The sequence below is a fragment of the Rhagoletis pomonella genome, unplaced genomic scaffold (genome assembly GCF_013731165.1).
Source record: "Rhagoletis pomonella isolate Grant_MI unplaced genomic scaffold, Rhpom_1.0 Rhpom_scaffold_00002, whole genome shotgun sequence".
Lineage (NCBI taxonomy): Eukaryota > Metazoa > Arthropoda > Insecta > Diptera > Tephritidae > Rhagoletis > Rhagoletis pomonella.
Window position 1 is genome coordinate 66,162,387 of NW_023458556.1, and position 19,872 is coordinate 66,182,258.

The window sequence follows — 19,872 nt, forward strand, 5'->3', positions numbered from 1 at the left end:
GATTACACTGGTTTACAGCAAAATTTTTCTCCAGACGCCACTATCCAATTCCTATGTAGAATCGCTCGATGATTCCGAAAATCGAGTTAATTTTTTTTTTCTATGGATACGTTTTCGAGATATTTGCAAAATATCGTTATTCAGCTTAAAGCAAAAATTGGTTCCTTTTAATCACGTATATCTTACGAACCAATTTAAAAATCTTAATATAAAATACGGCAAATGAAAGCCAATGAAATTCTTCATAAACCGTATATACATCACTTTCCGATAGGGTTTATAGTTTCTGACAAATTAATTAATCATTCCAGTTTTTTTTATTTTTTAATGAAAAAATGAAAAAAAAATCAAACTTTAACAGAAGAAAAATTAAAAAAAAAAATAACAGATTCTGTGCCAAATTTTTGCATTTGTACTAAAGCCTGTTCTGTTACAAAAAAAAAATTAAGTTGCTGATGAAGAAAATCGTAAAGCGTGTTACGATACGCCATGATAAAAACATAGCAAGGTATAACCGTTCTCTCAATTTGTCGGCCATGATTTTTTTTTGAAGTTTGCCAACATTTTAAAATCATATAAATGTGAAAATAAAAAAATGAAATTGTTCGAAATTGTTGTTGCCTGAGATTGAAAATGAAAATGTGTGTGTGAGTGTGTGAGTAAATTTAAAAATTAAATTGTTTGGAAACGTCAAGAATTTTAAAAGTGACTCTCAGCGGTTCTACCTTACTATATTTTTATCATGCGATACGCCACGTACAACCGAGAAACACGCTTTACCTACTGCTCGTATTTCATACAAAAAATCTTTGCGCATTTTCATTTGACCACTCATATTTCGTATTTATCCATCGATTTTCTTCATCAGTAACTTGATTTTTTTTGTAACAGAACAGGTGAATAACGGTAAATTGCCAATATCTCGAAAAAGTATCCATGGAAAAAAATTAGTTCGATTTTCGGAATCACCGAGCAATTCTACATAGGAATTGGATAGTGGCGTCTGGAGAACAAAAGCCAAATTAAAATTTGTGATCCAGTGTTATTGGGAATTGCAAAGAATGGACCAATGCTTCGAGAAGCAAACAAATTTACTAAGAAAAAAAGTTGCAACAATTTTAGTTTTTTTCCAATTTAAATTTTTTATTTTTAGTATTTGACATGGCATGCTTTGACTTAGAAGAAAAAAATCCGAACCGTTTCTGACACTTTCGATACCAGAAGCAACAACAAAATAAACGCAAATGTGGTTTTTGCTCTAATACTACTACCTGTTTGATATGCGTTGGTTGAAGGTAATATAATTTTGAATAACCAGCAACTAAAACTTGAGTGTAAATAAGCTGAAGAAACAGTTGTAGAAATAAATAAATAAAGAAAAGAAATAAATAATCCCAATCAAAATTTCCACGGCAACCACAAAAATGCAGTTGCCAATATAGCAACTCAGTTGCCAGCTTTCAGTTGACACCGGCCACCCAACTGAAGTTCGGTTGCCATATAGCTAAATCGGCTCAGCTCGATGTTCTGATCATATATGTAAGTATTAGGGCTGTGCGATTAATTGATTATTCAAAATATTAATTAATCATAAAGTAAATAACTCAATTATTCGATTAATTGGAAATTATGATTACTCAAATGTTCAGTTACTCGAGTAATCAAGATTTTGATTAACCAAAAACAAAAATATTTGAGTAATTTGCTTTATGATTAATCAACATTATGAATAAAATGAGTAATGAACATTTCAAAGTACTCTTTACATACATACATCTAAAGCAGTTGAAGTTCCTTGATACTTTGAAAAAAACGTTTCCGTTTTCAAAAATAAAAAGGAAATACATACATACATACATATTTTTTTCATATACAGAATATAAAAAAGAAAATAAGCATTTTCCAAAGCAAACTCTTTTAACGAGCAAAATTAATTTTTTAGAGTAATCATATTTCAAGTAACTCGATTAATCATCGTTTTGAGTAATCAAAATCTTGATTACTCGAGTAATTGATTAACCGAATAACTGATTAACCAACTTGCTCGAGTAATCGAATAATCGCACAGCCCTAGTAAGTATACATTTTCATGAGTCTATCTCTTCTTATTCTGGTACTTACAAACATCGGACCAAAGTTATAATACCATTTCATGCTCATGAAAGGTATAATTTTCACATTTCAAATCGGTGAAGTAGGTAACCAAATATAAATTTAAACATTTTCTTAGCTTCTTTCCAGCGTATCTATTAAAGTGCTGCAAAATTCATAATTTTTTATGAAAATGTCATTTTCAAAAACTTCATGCATTGCAATGCCATGTCATTCCATCTCAAACATATTAGGGGTATTCTCTGAGTCTTGCAAAGCCCTTGCATGGTGCACAGATTGCACGGATTGCACGGTTAAAACCGGTTTTCGTATGGGACCCCTATTGTTATAGCATGTCATTGCTTCTTAGCTCGGCTGTTGTTTGCTGTCGTGTTTCTGCAGCATATTTTTAATTCCTGTTAATCCTGCCTTGTATGAAAATATATATAGATTTTTAATTAGACAATTATTATTAATAAATTTTACTATAGTAAAAGCTTGAAAAATTCGCAAAATCTCTTCCCGCATGTGTTCCTTGTGTGGACATGCATAGATTTGATGCATGAGTCGCAGTTGACCGTGTTTTTCATAAAAGTAAAAAGTGCCAGAAAATTCGATAGTGAGTAATACAAGTAATTTTTAGCAAAAAAAAAACCGACTTCAATTCTCATATAAAAAAATATATATATATGTATATATCTCATGATCCACTGATCGGACCTTAACCAGATTAGTATGGGACCACCTCTGAGACACTACCTTGCCGATGCGGTTGACGTGGTCCAAAGTTATGCGGTAACATACATAAAAAAAAAAAAATATTCCGACGAACTGATAACCTCCTCATTTTTGGAAGTCGGTTAATAATCAATTGAAAAATATTAACCAATTTTCCGTGGAATTGAGATTCGGAAAAGGTATTAGGTATTATTCATAGTTTTGAAATATATTTCACGAAAGCAAAAAATAAGAATAGTTGAGATCACTTTCTTTTTTAAACAATGTGGGCTCCTAAACCCTCCCTCCTCCCCCCCACGCTAACAGTTTTTTTTTCTGGTGTGAAATTTAGATGAGAAAAATAATAATACGAATATCGTAGTATATTACCGTCCAACATAAGAAAGTGGTTAACTACATTGCAACTACGGCTTTTATGAGTAGTTGGACGCAAAATGGTTCCATTAGTTTCCCTTTAAAATTTATATTAAAGTGTACATTTGAATAAAAGCATTTTCACAATAACGTAATTTACGGCTGGTTCTTAATTTGTGAGCAAATCAGAGTCTCAAAAAAATTTTTATTTTAAATTAAAGGTAAATAACAAGGAATTTTCTTGTACAGTAAAAATTTTTCAGTGACTGGTCAAAAAGGACCAAATATCGATTCAAAACATTTTTAAGAAATTTTTTAGTGAAACTTTAAAATTTTTAAATTTATTGTTCAAAAATATAAAATATGAAAAATACTCACAGCCAACATTTTGGTGCTGTATAAATCGCACAATTTTCAAAAATTTTTTATATCCTTTGATGTCTGGCTGTCTCTTACGCCGCATTGAATTTCACTGAATTACATATTATTCTAAAGACCTCTTGAAAATCATCATATTATTAGCATATTCTAAACCTTATATTTATAACAAATGTACGAGTTAAATGCAGAGTAAAATACAGGATTTTTGATTAAAAAGTCGAAATAATTCGACCAACCCTACCATGCCTAATGTGACCAACTATTTCATAGCTCAAAGAAGTACAGGTTAGGTTGGGTTAAGTTAACTCCGCGAGCCGATTACGAAATTTCGAATGCAGCTAGTTTCGATCCCTGAGAGCTCAGTGTTTGTTCAGAAGTGCGAGCCAAAATGCTTCCATCATAGCCTCGCGAAGGTTGGACAGTCTAAAAGAAAGTGTGGAGATGATTTCACTTCACCTTCCTCTTGACAGCTGATGCAAAAGGATCAGTTAAAATTCTTAGTCTTACTGCGTGAATACCAATCGCACAATGGCCCGTCAGAACCCCCATCACTAGCCCTTGAGAGGTAACGTGGTATTCGTCACCTTTGCACCTTTAACGGGTAACGATTGGTCACTCGTATCTTTCGCTGCAAAAAGTATTTTAAAGTGCCCTATGAAAACATTTTCTGCAGCAGAGAAACGTCTCCGTTTTCTTTTTAATGTCACAAAAAGACCCGGTTTTCCTTAGCCTAATAGCAGTTCGTGCTGCGACAATTCTGTCTGCAATAACCGCAGGCGCCGTGTTTAACATACGTTAAGCGCCAGTGTAGGTGTGGTTTCTAATGCTCCGCTAATTCCTGTTTTACAACTGTAGCCTTCTCTAGTGAGTTCCATCAGACAAGGGCTCCGTGAAACAAGATAGGCTTAAATCTGGGTTTCTAGAGCTAATGAATTAATTTGGACTACACCTTTTACCGACAGCTTCCCTATAGCAGTACAAGGCAACCGACACTGTTCTTACGCTTTCGTTAATGTTAGGCTTCCACGACAGCCGCCGTTGATCGCCCACCTAGTTAGCTGGTTCAGGCAACCTCGAGCCAGATCAAAAAGGGTGTTTAGGAATCGTCCCTTAACCAAAAGTTGCACATCATCTACATAGGCGATCACCCGACAGCCCACTTTTTCCAGTTCCTCTAGAAGGTCCTTTACAACTGCAATCCAGAGCAGGGGAGAGAGAACACCGCATTGTGGAGTGCTCCTATTGACTCTGCGCTGAGTGCAGGCTTTCCCCCACTCCGCCGCGACAGATCTGTCACGAAGTAAGCTGTAGATAAGCCTTATTAGGTAGGTTTCAACCCGTAGATTATGAATATACTTGACTTTTGCCTCTGGAGTGACATTGTTGAAGGCCCCCTCGATATCGAAGGCTTCCTCTGACCACTTTACCAATGTGTGCAGGGTGGTATTCATCGACCTTTTCTTGCAATAACCATATTGAGCTCTTGAAAGACAGTCGCGAGGTACAGTATATTTTGCTTTGCTGCCTTTATGCTTAAGTGCACATTTAAGATACCTACCCCAAAATGCGCATCTGAGCCATTATTTTTAACATTTATAAGGAAACTGCTCCGATAAATGCATTCAACATACCTACACATTTGCGATAGCTGCCTTAAAAATTTTGCAACTAGTATCAATTATCAAAGAAAGTATTACGTTTACCTGTACTGGCCTACAATTACCTAATTTTACAAGCTTTTATTTATTTTACTCATATCGCAGAACAACGGAAATGGCTATCAATTTTTCTAGTTATATAGATAATAAGATACCATTCGAAAAAAGTTTCGCTTGCATTATTTTCTACGTGATAAGTGCTTCTCCATTATTTGGCTTCATAGGGATTCGGATACCTTCCTCATTGAAGTAGTAAAGAAAATTCGCGTAAGTGCCTTTTTCGGTTAGGTGCACAAGTTTTTCGTGCAAAGAGGGATGTGCAGCTAAGCAAAATATACTGTATCGCGTTTCTTATGTACAGATCTATCAGTCTCTGTAGCGTTTTTAGCAAAAACGAAGGGAGACTGATTGACCTTAAACCCCTAGCGGAAACATGAGAGCCTTTTCCGGCCTTCGTGATGAACGCAATACTGACTACCCACCAAGTCTTGGGGATGTACCCGGTCCTCACGAAGTTCGCATAAATAGAATCCAACCAATTGCATGACATGCAGCTGCGCAGGTATGATGCCATCGGTCCCCGGCGACTTTAGTAGTTTATTGCCCAGACCTTGTGACGATCGTCCAGAAGATCGGAGAAGTACATTTGACTGTACTTCGAAGTACGAAAAGAGAAGCACTGTACTTCCGATAGAAGTATGGGTGGTCACATTACCTATGGCTGAAATATGTAATAGAAACGCCTTATTTTGACCAGTTTTGGCTATATTTCTTTGGTTTATTTAATATTTATTATTTCTTTTATAAAAGTAAAGCGTTGATATTTGGCAGTTTTTTTCATGCTATTAAGGTTAAGTAATAAACCTGAGACAATTCCAAGACTAAAACGAGTAAGTTTTCGACGGCGAAGCCGAATACGGTCCCTGCTTTTCCTGTAAAAAAGGGGAAAATATCAGTTGGGGCCTTTCTACATATGTATGTATGTAGATATATTTTATCACCTTGTAAATATGTACATATAAATACACTTACCCAGAAGTGAATGGTTTTAGAAAAAACTAGCACCTTAAAGGTGGTGTCACACGATTGGTAAATTTGCACAGATTTGTAAATTTTTTATATTGGGCTTATGGTACAAAATAAAAAAATTGGCACGAAATTTTGTGTGTAGTCACAATACAGCGAACTTCTATTGAAAAAATTTTAACAAGTTGTTTTTCGTGATTGCGATAAAGAAAAATATTTGTGAATTCACACGATTGGGATAAAATTTGCATCAAATTTTGGGCAAATGACCATTCGTGTTACACTAGCTTAACAAATACATTTTCTATCAATTTCTTCTCCGATAATTTCTAGTATTTTTTTTAATGAGTAAGAGCTATATACATATGTATGTATATGAGAAATTAAAATTGTATTCGTGGCACCGCATAGCATGCGTTATAACTCCAAAATGCGTTTATATCTTCATAGATTTCTAACCGTCTCATAGCCGGATGTGAGGTAACACGCTCACATAAGCTACAGTAGGGTATAGTTTGCAGCCCGCCATCGAAGGACATGATTGTGTAATGGCGGCGCCACCAAAAATATTTGGCATACTCTAAAGGATTCTTATCCAAATATATAAGATGCGCTGCAAGCTCCGAAACATTCTTAAAATCTTGAACATCAATGTAAGAGAGTGGTGGCGCAAATTTGGAATAATTTGCGCCACCGTACACAACTGGAACGATATGCCGCTGCAGAGCGTTGTAAAACTTTTCTGTAACGTAGTCAATGCAAAGCGAGTTCTCAAAACTTAAGTAAAACTTGTAATCGGTATCAAGCATTTCATAGCAGCTGCTATTCGAGCGTTCACATCTGAAATAGAGAAGAATGAGAAATTAATAACTTATAAAATAATTAAAAAAAAAATCCTCGACTTTAGAGATGCTAACATTACACAAAAAAAAACCCGGGACACCTGAACTTAGTTTTGAGTCATAGATTACGGATCTGTATACCGTTTTTCTAGACCAGGTAATTTTCCCAAGATATTTTCATTTGTTTCATTTTTTGTCGGCCGCTGTGGTGTAGTGGTAAGCAGTGCCTGGGTTGAAGCCCTGGTCAAAGCAACATCGCAAAAAAATATAGAAAAAAGGTTTTTTCTTAACAGCGGTCGTCCCTCGGCAGGCAATGGCAAACCTACGAGTGTATTTCTGCCATGAAAAACAGCTTCTCATAAAAATAACATCATGGCGCACGCCACAAATTGGAGGGGAAGCTCGGCCAAACACTAACATATGTGTAAGCGCCAATCTATTACTATTATTATTTTCACTTTAATTTTGAACGTGAATAAAAAATGCAAACTTTAACAGGGAACAAACTAAATTGAATAGACACTGCTTTTTAGTTGATGCCTACAAGCGTTAAATAAATGTTTATAGAAAAAAGCATATTTAAAGTTTTAAATAGTAAATACTTTGTATGTAAGTGTTGAGCACGTGTGTCATAAATCGCTGAACATGAGATACATCCTGCAGCAAAATTTAGAGACAGTCTGGCAAAGCACTAGTTCCGCCCAACAAATTTCAGAACTGTTTCTGAACTACTGAAAAACGGATGCAGAGCTGGACGGTTAAAACTCATATGTTGCTAGTAGCCATGTCATCAATGTTACTCATCCTGGTCATGCGAAAGCTGACAAAAGATGCACAAATGTACTATACTATATTTTTTGGATTTTCTTAGACCCTAAAACTAATAGCAAACTGTTTTCGTTTATATAATATGCGATTCTCTAGTTTATGGGGCAACTGCTAAAATATTTCCAAAAAAAAGTCGATATTGGTAACATTTATGTCATTTTTATACATACATACGTACGTATAAATTTGAATGCAAACTATAACCATAAAATTTAGTTAAGCTACACTTCATAGCACATTATTTTAAATATTCATAATATAATGAGAGTTAAAATTTGTTTGTTATTATTTTATAAAAAAATTGATCATGTTTAAAACAAAATCATATAAAGTGTGTTTTCAAACTTTATACAAAACAAAGAAAAATTTAACGATATTTCATAAAAATTTTCGACCTTTTAATCAGATTAAAACAAAAAGATAAAGAAAAGTGTGTAGTTATGCCGTGATTTTATTTAATTCCCAATGTTTTTCACTTTAAATATTTTTCGTTAAGTATGTCTCATATTCCATAAACTATTTAAATTCAAATTCCCAACTGTGCTGCAAACTTGATAGAGCACTAAAACTGTCTTCAAATATCAAACTTTTTAATCAGAGTTTTTTTTTTATAAATATTTCGAGTCCATAAAATTTTAGTGTAGTAAAGTGTAACCTTGCATCTTAAACGAAAATATTTATTAGGAGAATACCTTCAAAAGCGTGCGTAAAAAGAGTTATGAAAAACCAGCGCGATAAATTGTACTAAAATTTAATGGGCTATATGAATCTTATATCTCCGGTTTGAAAATATTGAAGTTTTTTAAAAGTTCTTGAATTTTACTAAATTTCCAACACAGTTGGAAGCGTGAATTTATTTGTTTATGTTATAATACCTATGAACCATCTTTAAATAAAAAATTCACGAAAAATATTTAGCATGAAAACCATTGTAAATATTCAAAGTTCAATATATTCTTATTAGATGCCGGAGAGTCTATGTATTACATTTACATTTACTACAATTTAACGCTGAGTTATCACAAATAAGCATTCAATTCTAATTTGGTTTTTCTAATTTTTTCACACGACTTTTTAAATTTAAGTATCACAGAAATACCCTTTATACGTAACAAATATAAATTATTTTTAAGAATAACGGTTTTAGAAAATGAAGGAATAACTGACACTTTATGTTCCTAATTTTATAACACATTTTGCCTCAAAAAGTAAATTAGTGCAAAACAAATAGCCCATTAATCATAGAATGAAGTATTTTTCATTCACAAAATTGTATGCGTGCTTATTATACTATACTTCTTAGAACCAGCTCAAAACTATCCACGTTTGCTCTAGCCCGGAGGTGACCCTTTTTGAACTATCTAGGAACTGTTGTTATATGAATTGTCTCAGAACCATCTAAGCCAGAGTCAGCTCAAAACAAGTTCATAAGTTCTGCACATGGCGACAATTGTCACTTCGTACTATCCCTTTTCAGGCTAGCTCAGCGCAAGTTCGGAACCAGTGTGATTTGCTGCAGGGATGTCTCATGATTTATGAGTTATGAAGCTAAAAAAAATTAGGGTGTTCAGAAGATGTCGTTAGCATCGTAATGTCTTAAAATTCGTAAAATTTTTCAATTTAAAACAGTGCCTAGCTCCAAAACCTGTTTAATATCCCTTGACATAAACTAAACACAAAACGAATGGCTGGAACGAAACAAAAACAAGTAACTTTTAAGCAAAAATCAAAACCGACTTCAATTCTCATATAAAAATTTAAAAAATACCGTTAATTTCTGCATGATCGAATGTTCAGATCTAAACCAAATTAGTATGAGACCACATTTGAAGCACCACCTTTCTTTTTAAAAAAAAAGGATTTATAGAAATCGGTTACCCTGGTCCAAAGTTATGCGGTAACCATGGGCGTAGCCACATAGGGGCGTACGTATTCAAAAATGGCTCCAGGAAATGCTGTCTTAATAATTTCGGCCCTCTAACTTTCAAGTTTTTTCCTATGTATATACTAGAGTTGTGAATAATGCATTAATTTATTAATGCATTAATGGTACCTAAAGCCCTAATGTTAATGTAAAAAATTAATGCATTAATTTTTGAAATTTAACGCAAATAAATATTTCAATGCATTCATTCTGAAAAATATAATGCTAATGGAAATTATTTTCATTAAATTATCCAAACGAATTGTAATGAAAAAATTTTAATGCATTAAAATGTTAAATGATTTTGTTCGTTTGCATTAATAAACACCATTAAATTTATTTTCTAGTGAAATATAAATAACCTCTTTTGGAAAGACTTCGAATCATTACTAATAGTTTTTTGAAGTGAAACTTCTTTAGCGGCGGTTGGTTGGTTGGGAGTAAATTGGCAAATTCAACGGAAATTGCACACGGAAATGGTGCAACGGAAATGGTGCAACGGAATTGATGCAACGGAAATTATTGGGGCTGAAACAAGTGCTTCTTGAGCGTATGGTATTAATTTAACAAAAAATTGCTAATAAAATGGTGCAACAGAAATGGTGCAACGGAAATGGTGCAACGGAAATGGTGCAACGGAAATGATGCAACTGAAATGGTGCAACGGAAATTATTTGGGCTGAAACAAGTGCTTCTTGAGTGTATGGTATTAATTTAACAAAAAATTGCTAATAAAAGGTTAAAGAATAAAACTTAGAAAAATACCAATACAAGAATGAAAGTAAAGGTAAGTACGTACATAGATAAAGAAAAGATGCGTAAAGATAAAGGCAAAATTGAAGACCAAGGTAATTTTAAACACTTTACTTATATATATAAGGGCAAAGGTGAAGGGGAATATGTAGATGAAGAAAATGATAAACATAAAAGTAAAAACAAAGATGAGGATGAGGATACCGATAAAAGTAAAGACGAAGACAGAGGAAGAAGAGGAAGAAAGATTAAAATAAAGGTAATTGAAGAGGAAAAGGTAAAGAGAGAAACACAGAGACTCAATCTGGGAACTATTTTGGGATTTTAGAAATTTTCGGGATTCTCGAGACTTATCGATAAAATAATCCATATTTTTATCGGTTTTGTTGTCGATATTTTTATCGATTTTGTTATCGATATTTTTATCGATTTGTTATCGATTTTGTTACCGACACTTTTAACCATTTTGTAAGCGATATTTTTTATCGATTTTGTCATCGATATTTATTGATTTGGTGATCGATACTTATCGATTTTGTTGTCAAATTTATCAATTTTGTTATCGATATTAGCGATTTTGTTATGGACATTTATGGATTTTGCTATCGATATTTATCGATTTTGTTATCGACATTTATCGATTTTATTATCGATATTTATCGATTTTGTTATCGATATTTATCGATTTTTTTATAGATATTTATCGATTTTGTTACCGATATTTGTCGATATTGTTATCGATTTTCTAATTATCGATGTTGCCGTTGAAATTTTTATCGAATTTGTCATCGATTTTGTTATCGATTTTTTATCTATCTATCGGTTTTGTTATCGATATTTTGTTGGGCGTTATTATCGATTTTGTTATTTATAGAGTATAAAGATAAAAATGAATATAATGGAAAAACAGAATAACATGAATGTTAATAAAACGAACAGGGGTAGAGGTAGGGATCTAGATAGAAAAAAGAGAAAAATTATAACCTTAAGCAAAAGCAGATGTGTGTATGTATACATTGGTTATGAGACAAAATAGATAAGTAACGTAAGTTTCACTTCTCTAGTATGGCCCAGGCGCACTTACATTTTTTTCAGCTTCATTCTATTATGTTTATTTGAGGAAAAATTCTTGTAAACATTTTTAGATGTTTTATAAAAATAAAAACAATGTGCGTGCAACTCAGTGTGCTTTTGTAGATTTTTATGTTGATTTATGGTGCATACCGATTATATTATGGGCCAAAAACGGTCAGATAGCCAATTTAGCAGCACATGTCCACGACTGAAAACCTGTTCTGATCTAAATCATGCAATAAACCGTTTTGTTTTTACCTATTTGACGACAAATGCCATTGAATTTGACATCGTGAAAACCAACCCTAACTTCCGCCACTATCTTTTTTGACCTCAAAATTCTACCCTCAACGTCAACAAAAAATTTAGTTTAATTAGTTAGTAGGTTTTTTATGCTTGTTATACTTTTACCGCAATAAATTATTGCAATAGCATTCATTTAAAAATTTTAATGTTAATGCAAACTTTAGGTTTTTGTCTTCTATGTGTGCATCGGAAGTTTGTATCAGAGTACCAATCTGAGATAAAACTAAAGACCGGTTTGGCGAACAGCCAAGACATGGCGCACATAAATTTCCATAATAAAAATAGCATATTAAGCCCCGTTCATATATCTATTTTAATTACAGTTAAATCCTTAGTTGAGCTTAACTAAAAAAAAATACACAGCATTTTCTGTTGTTGAGTTTAACTAATGATTAAACTATACTTTAAAATAGATACGTTAACAGCCCTTAATACATTTTTTATTTATTACACGGTGTGACAAAATACAAAATTAATATATTTTGCATAAATGAATATACCAGCAAATAATCTGTATACTCAAAACTTTGAATACGTCATCATATTTATACATACATAAGTATGTCATTTAAGAGACGATATTTCGGTGATTGCAACGATGTATAAATTGCTAGTTTATCTTACAAAATTGCGGAGGAATATTACAGAGTTTACGGAAAATGTCATACTTTTTATTTTTTATTTAGAATAGCGTCTTGCCCGGCTATTTGGCTTACCATACAGTTATGCAGAGCTATGAATTTAAAAAACACATCAAGATTTAGTTGAGATGTACGCATTTGATCACTATGTTCTGTACATTTCCCAGTACTTCTGTCTGCCATTCACCTGGGAGTGGCCAGAAGTGATTCGTGTGCTCTCTATGTCTGATTTGAGGGTACGCACCTGGAATATCCGGACATTTAGTCGGGAAGGAACCTCTTCCCGGCTGGTTGAAGCCCTCGGAAAAATAAAGGCTGACATCACCACCATCCATGAAATGCGATGGACGGGGCAAGGCAAAGTAAGCGTGGAGCCTAGCTAAATACTGTTGTCACGTAAAGGAGCGCATATTCGGTCTTGGATTTGTGGACGAACGTCTAGCCACAATCTTTAACATCTCGCTAATATGTGCCGATGCCCCGATGGAAGAGAAGGACGAGGCATCCAAGGATATCTTTTATGAGCGCTTGGAGATAACATACGAGGGCTGCTCCCGTCACGATATAAAACTCGTACTTGGTGACTTCAATGGCAAGGTGGGCAAGGAAGGGATCTTTGGTGCCACTATCGGAAAATTCACCCTCCATGACGAAACATCCGATAACGGGTTGCGGCTGATCGACTTCGCGGAACACTTGTCGACCCTTTGAATGGCAGCAGCACTGAAAGTAGTGGAGAAGACGAACCCAAGCCCGCAGTCGATGATGATGGAGTCCATGTCCCAGCGCCTGACTATGACGAGGTACGAATAGTGATTGTACTGATGAAAAATAACAAAGTTTCTGGAGCTGACAGCCTGCTAGCCAAGCTATTCAAGTAGGATGGTGAGGATCTGATAAGGTGCATGCCCGACGACTGCAATTCCAGTGTGCTCTGACCAATCCGCAAGAAGGACGACTCCGCCATGCGCGCCAACTAAGCATGTTGTGTGAAAGACTGAAGCCCACCATCAACGAACTGATTGCGCCTTACCAGTGTGGCTTCAGATCTGCCAAATCCATAAATATTAAAAAAATAATAATAATAAATAATACATATCGTCCTCGCAACACGCGAGTGTGTCGTAGTGTCTGAATTTCGCGTCCCCGCGAAACTAATACGGCTTTGTAAAATGACGTTGAGAAATACCACCAGCTCCGTCAGAATTGAGAAGGGGGTCTCCTAGCCGTGCGATACCAAACAAGGTGACTCCCTTCCGTGTGATATCTTTAATCTGATGTTGGACGAGTCATAAGGGCTACGTCTGTTCTGCCTTTTCGGAATTAGAAAGAGAAGCGTATGGGTTTGATGGTGAACGACGACAAAACGAACTATTTCCTGTCATCTGACAATAGTCAGAGGATAAATGTCAATGACAATGAAAACATCTGAGGAGGCGGCTCTGGGAGTTCTCGGGAGAAAGATTCTGCGAAATATTTATGGCGACGGCAACTACCGCAGACGATGGAACGTGAGATCTATGACCTTTACAACGGCATGGATATAGTGCAGCGAGTCAAAATACAATGGCTACACTGGCTTGGTCATGTCGTACGAATGGACAGAAACGTTTCAGCTCTGAAAGTATTCAACGCGGGTCGCGATGGTGGAATAACAAGGCCCCCACTGCGATGGAAGGACCAAGTGGAGAACGACTTGGCTTCGCCTGGCATTTACCGCGTCAGTTGGCTCAGAAGTTAAACGAGTGACGTACTGCTTTGGACACGGCCAGAAGCGCTTAGACGGTTATAGCGCCAAATAAAAAGAATAAGAAGAAATTTGGGCGTCCCAGACCATTTGCTCAAGCGAGGATTGGACCAGACCGATCAGCAATGTATGTATTGTCTGGTAAAAGATTAAGTTGGTTATTTTTATGTAACTTGCTGACTTGCTGCTGAACAGATATGGGAACATTTGTGTAAACTCTTTTTTGGTACTCGCACTGTTTACCGTTTCCTAAGTTTACCGTTTCTTAAGTCCGGCTTCTATATTTTTATACCCGAGCGCACTTGTGCAGAAGGGTATATTAATTTTGTTCACATAACGGTTGTTTGTAACAGGCAAAACGAATCGAGATAGATATAGACAAATGTATACATAAATGATCAGAATGGAAAAAGAAATCGATTAAGCGGTGACTGTCTGTCCGCCTGTCCGTCCGTCCGTCTATGCACACGATAACTCGATTAAAAATTTAGATATCTTAACGAAACTTGGTATGTGTACTTCCTTTCAGCGTAGGACGGATAGTATTGAAAAAGGGCAAAATCGGACAATGACCACGCCTAACTCCCATATAACGGTAGTTTTCCGAAATACGAAAACTGTGATATTTTAGTAACTACTGAAGATTATTCACTCAAAATTGATATTTACAATAATATTTAGACGGAAAATAAGAATATCATACATTTTTTGAAAATGGGCGTAGCCACGCCCACTTATGATTACATGTGTATATCTCGGTAACCGCTCCACCAATCTCCCCCAAACTTGGCACGGTTGTTGGCATTGGTACAAAATATCAAAAGAATGGAAATTTTAAAAATCCGACAATAACCACGCCCACATCCCATATAACGGTAATTTGGATAAATATGAAATCTTCGATAAATCAGTAAATACCGAAGCCAATTTATTCAAAATTGATGTTTGCAATAATTCTTTAGCACAAAATACGCCCACTTATGATCACATATATGTATCTCGGTAACCGTTATACCAATTTGTACCAAACTCGGTACGGTTATTGTGCTTGCCACATAAAAGCAATACGTTATTGAAATCGGACTAAAATTACGGCCACCTTTCATATAACCGTAAATTTCAGAAATGCTTGAAACTTCTATATTTCGAAATTTAAGGATGGTAATTTACTCAAAATTGATACTAACAACAATCCCTTGAAAATAAGTAACCTTATTTGGAATCGTGATACCGCCCACATATGACTATATATGTAAGTTCATCTCATTATTTCTAACTGAACGTTCTATCGAAATTGTTTAAAATAGGGGTAAAACCATCCCTATTTACCATGTTGCGGTAGTTTTCGGTAAGGTGAAAAACATATATTTAAAACTTGCGCCGGGTATTTAATGTTCGGCTCCGCACGAACTTAGACTTTCTTACTTATTTTATTGTAAATTTGTTATGAAAAGAAAATCGGCCCTATTTTGGTTGTCGACGTCGATTTCGATGTGAATTTTTCACCAAAAAATAGCCGCCGTAAGTCCAACTCCAGCTACGCTGACCACAGAATTCTTTCGAGGAACACCTTTCAGTTAGTCTAAACTTAATTTCCGTAACTTAACTTAACTTAATGTTTTGGCCAACCTGTAGCTCGTTTCTGTAACAATTCTCTACCAAGGCAATTGAGATATGAATTCTACCAGTAGAGAAATAATCGGTAGAGAAGAGTTACAGAAACGAGCTACTGTTATATGAGAAATTGTGTTGGCAGTTAGTTAAAACTTAACTTTATTTTGCTAACTTTTCGAGCACATCTGCAGTGATGTGTAGTTTAAATTCTTTTGCATATAATATTATTAACAATCAACGCGAACTCATAGCACTTTATTATTCAAAAATTTCATGATCTATAAAACTGCATACGCAAAAAATTTCCTAAGAACTCAAGAAAAAAATTTTTTTTGTTAACTGTTTTTTATATCTAACCACGGATGATAAATGAATTTTTCGAAATTATACCAAACATCAGAAAAAAATGTACCAAATCAAATAAAATGTACCAACAAAAAATCTTAAACGCTTTCACAAAAACAACGAATGTGTAAAACAAATATACATTTATGTAACGCCTTTTAAATAAATATCGAGTAAAAATATACATATGTATATGTATTAAAAGTAGAAAAAAATTAGTCAAGCATTTCACTTTCTGTGAGATCGTAAGTCACATTTTGGTTTGAAGACTCTGCATGTATTTTTATATCATGACAAAAACTTTGAGAAGACTTGATATAATATTTTGCTTTTAATAAAGAACCGAGGGTTTTTACTTGTAATCCATTTTTACTTTTGGTTTTTATCAGAATCCGAACAGAAAAGACAGCTCAACATTTGCGGAGGAATGTGGAATAGCTACTTTATTTTTTATTTTATTTGAGCTATTTTAAAAAGGTTTGCAAGCATCGGGTCGCTTATTTCGTTTTTAATTTATTTAATATGTTTCCAAAACTCGCATATATTTAAATTTTTTAAGTTCTCGTGCTGCGGTAGAAAAGGTGTGAGGTAGAAAAAGACAAAACCATTTCTATAAGAAATCAGAATTGCCGACCTTGTAATGTAAAACAAATTCAGTCGAAGTTTGTATGAAGTAGAGAAGGAAGAAAGTGTTTGTAAAATAAGTAGAAGTTTTAACCAACCTCAATATAAAACCAAGTGAAATATACACAGCGCTGCATTTCCAAATTGTACCAAAAAGGTCCATGCGATGTCAATGTACTTTTTGGTCTCAAATTGTACCAAGAAAGCACAATTGTGGCAACTTTATCATCACCAGGGCTGCCAACTATCCTAAGCTATGAGGTGCCATATTGAGGATAAAAAAATACCAAAATGTGCCAAATGGAAAATTAAAAGTGCCAAAAAAGGTGCCATTCTTTTTATTGCTTCCTATTTAGCAATAAAATAAGAACCACATTTCTAAACCAAAAGTGCAATGCCAAAATAAGATAAACCAGTTGAATAACCTTTAGAATTTTGGAAATTTTAGTTCAGAAAAGGAAGTACACGCAAAGGATTTCACAAAAATATATTGAAATGTTATTTTTTGCAAAAGTGCCATTTTGTGACTGTTTGTTTTGTAATGTTATTTTTTTATGTTTTTCTTTTGTTATTATAAAAGTTCATCAAAAACATTTGTTCTTGAATGAATTTATATGCAGGTAGTTTTTTTAAGGAATCGGCATCGGCATCGGCCGATTCTTCGCCCTAAGGCCGATTAATCGGCATCGGCATCGGCCAAAAATTGGGAATCGATCAGACTCTAGCTACTTATATATACAAGCTTCTTCGACGTCAATAGTGCGAACTAGCGCATACTTACGCGGGTTGCAATGTAACCAATCTTAAGATCTACGAGTATACATTTGTTACTTTGTTATTATGTTAACGATGTGCAAACAAGCGCCTAACGATATGTGTACCGATAAAAAGTTTATAAAAGGTCAGCTTTGTGATAACAAGGACATTAGGCGGGAAAAGAAAAATCAATCAGGACATTTTAATTCGACCCTGAAATCAGGACATGTCCTGATAAATCAGGACGTCTGGTTACTTGATGTTGTTACACAAATGGAGGGACCTACAGTTCTACGCCGCCTCCGAAGCGGCGACCGATGTTAGAAAAAACTTTTTGTATTTTTAGATGTTGCTCGGTTCAGGGATTGAACCTAGGTCCAAACGGGATGACGTCAGCACTTCCAGCCACTCGGCTACAGCGGCACTCTACTTTCACATAAAGTAAAACTACCTAATATAAAAAATAAAGAACCAACTACGAAATATAAGACAAAAGTGTAGTAAAAATTCTTAAACTTAAGTATCTACTCAAGAATGATCAAATTAAGTACACAACTATATTTGAAGTGTGTGGGGTGGCCGAGAACCTATCTTAAGTTTCATGCACGAAATCCGGTTGGGATGATTGTAGAAGCTTTTCTACTTTAAAAAGAAAATTTTGAAAAAAAAATCGCTTGTCATATTCGCGGTTAGGGCTCGATATGCTGTGTGCTGCATAGTATGCAGAAACCCGTGTGGCTCGCTTCAAACAGTACAAAAACCTGTGCGTTGAAAATTTTACTGCGCTGAATTACTGCCCATGTATATCGCGCATAAAGCGTTTTATTTAAATCTTACCTCAGCGGTCCACACTTTCCGTACACATCTATACCCGTATTTAAATGTGCTTGCAGATGCTTCACCAAACGTTCTCGCTTAGATTGCACCTTACAATTCGACACAAACCAAACAGCCAACTTATTTTTCCTTTTAATGGACGCCAACAAATCCGAATCATTTTGTGTCCATTTCGCATCAACTTTGCGCCATTGAGGTTTCAGGACGGGTGCAACTACTTGATTCGTTGCACTGTCTCGAATGCTGTTGTAACTCCATACAATGTCCGAGTCCAGGCGATAGCTCATAGTGAGGTTATAGAATTCACTTTCTTCGTAGAAATTATGCCATGTGTGCGCAGGTGATTCCAATTGTGAGAAAATGTACCATTGATGAGCTGCACGTTGGCGCGGTCGACCGTTAAACAATGGAAAAGGGCGCGCTGTGTGGAAAACGATTGCCGCATAATCAACGATCGAAGGTAAATATGCATGCTGATTGGTTAAAATGCAATTGATAAGTGGACATTGGACATTTAAAGTGTCCGCTGGTAGGGTCCATCGGTTATCGTCGAAGAATCCGTTCCAAAAGAGAATCACGGTGCTATTGTTTGAGTGCGCCGACTCCAGGGATATGGATTGAAAAGTCTTAGCCTTGTTATTGTCCAACGACGAAATTACAAAGTAGATTAGAAGTAAGACAGCTGTGAGGCCTAAAACTATTTTTAGAATTAGTTTGAAGGCGCGCTTGTGAGTGAACATTTTTTTTTAGTAGAGTATTAACATACATATGTGGATTTACAAATAGTGATTATGTAGCATACTGTAGCATGCGTTTGTGATTTCATCGTTAAATTTATCATAAAGTGCTTAATATGTTATCACTCAGTTACAGTTTTGTTTCACATTTATTGTTGTATGTATTATTACGATTTTATTTATCAACACTTCTGTTTGTTGCGCGATCACAATGTAATGCAATAAATATAAGTAAGTTTGCATATGTAGTACATTTAGTTAAATGTCACCTATTTACATACATACATATGTACATATGTATGTATTCTTATGCTTAGCCTCATGCCAAGTATTCTTTCCAACATTTCAGGCTTCTAAGTTTGCACTAAATTTCTCTGTTCGACCAAAAATACCAAATCGAATTATTAGAAATCTTCCAAATTTGTTATCAGAAGGAAGCCTAATCAGTTATTTTCGATATATGTACATTAGACTGCATCACCAAAAAAAGTTGCGGTTTATCCGCCGGGATTACAAAACTTATTATATTTTAAGACGTTCTCCAAAATATTTCGGAAAAATACTAAGATTTAAGCGAGCTTTACCGATTTGAAAAT

The 19,872-nt window shown here is 34.9% G+C and overlaps 1 protein-coding gene across 1 annotated transcript; it reads right to left on the bottom strand.

Moving 5' to 3' along the window:
• Positions 1-6,631: 6,631 nt before the first annotated feature.
• LOC118754292 (alpha-(1,3)-fucosyltransferase C-like) lies at positions 6,632-19,365 on the bottom strand. The gene is made up of 3 exons (XM_036489174.1): positions 19,306-19,365; positions 18,540-19,264; positions 6,632-7,088 (listed from the first exon to the last, which is right to left on the bottom strand). Exons 1-3 carry the CDS (start codon positions 19,363-19,365, stop codon positions 6,632-6,634), a joined length of 1,242 nt encoding a protein of 413 aa, XP_036345067.1.
• Positions 19,366-19,872: the final 507 nt, after the last annotated feature.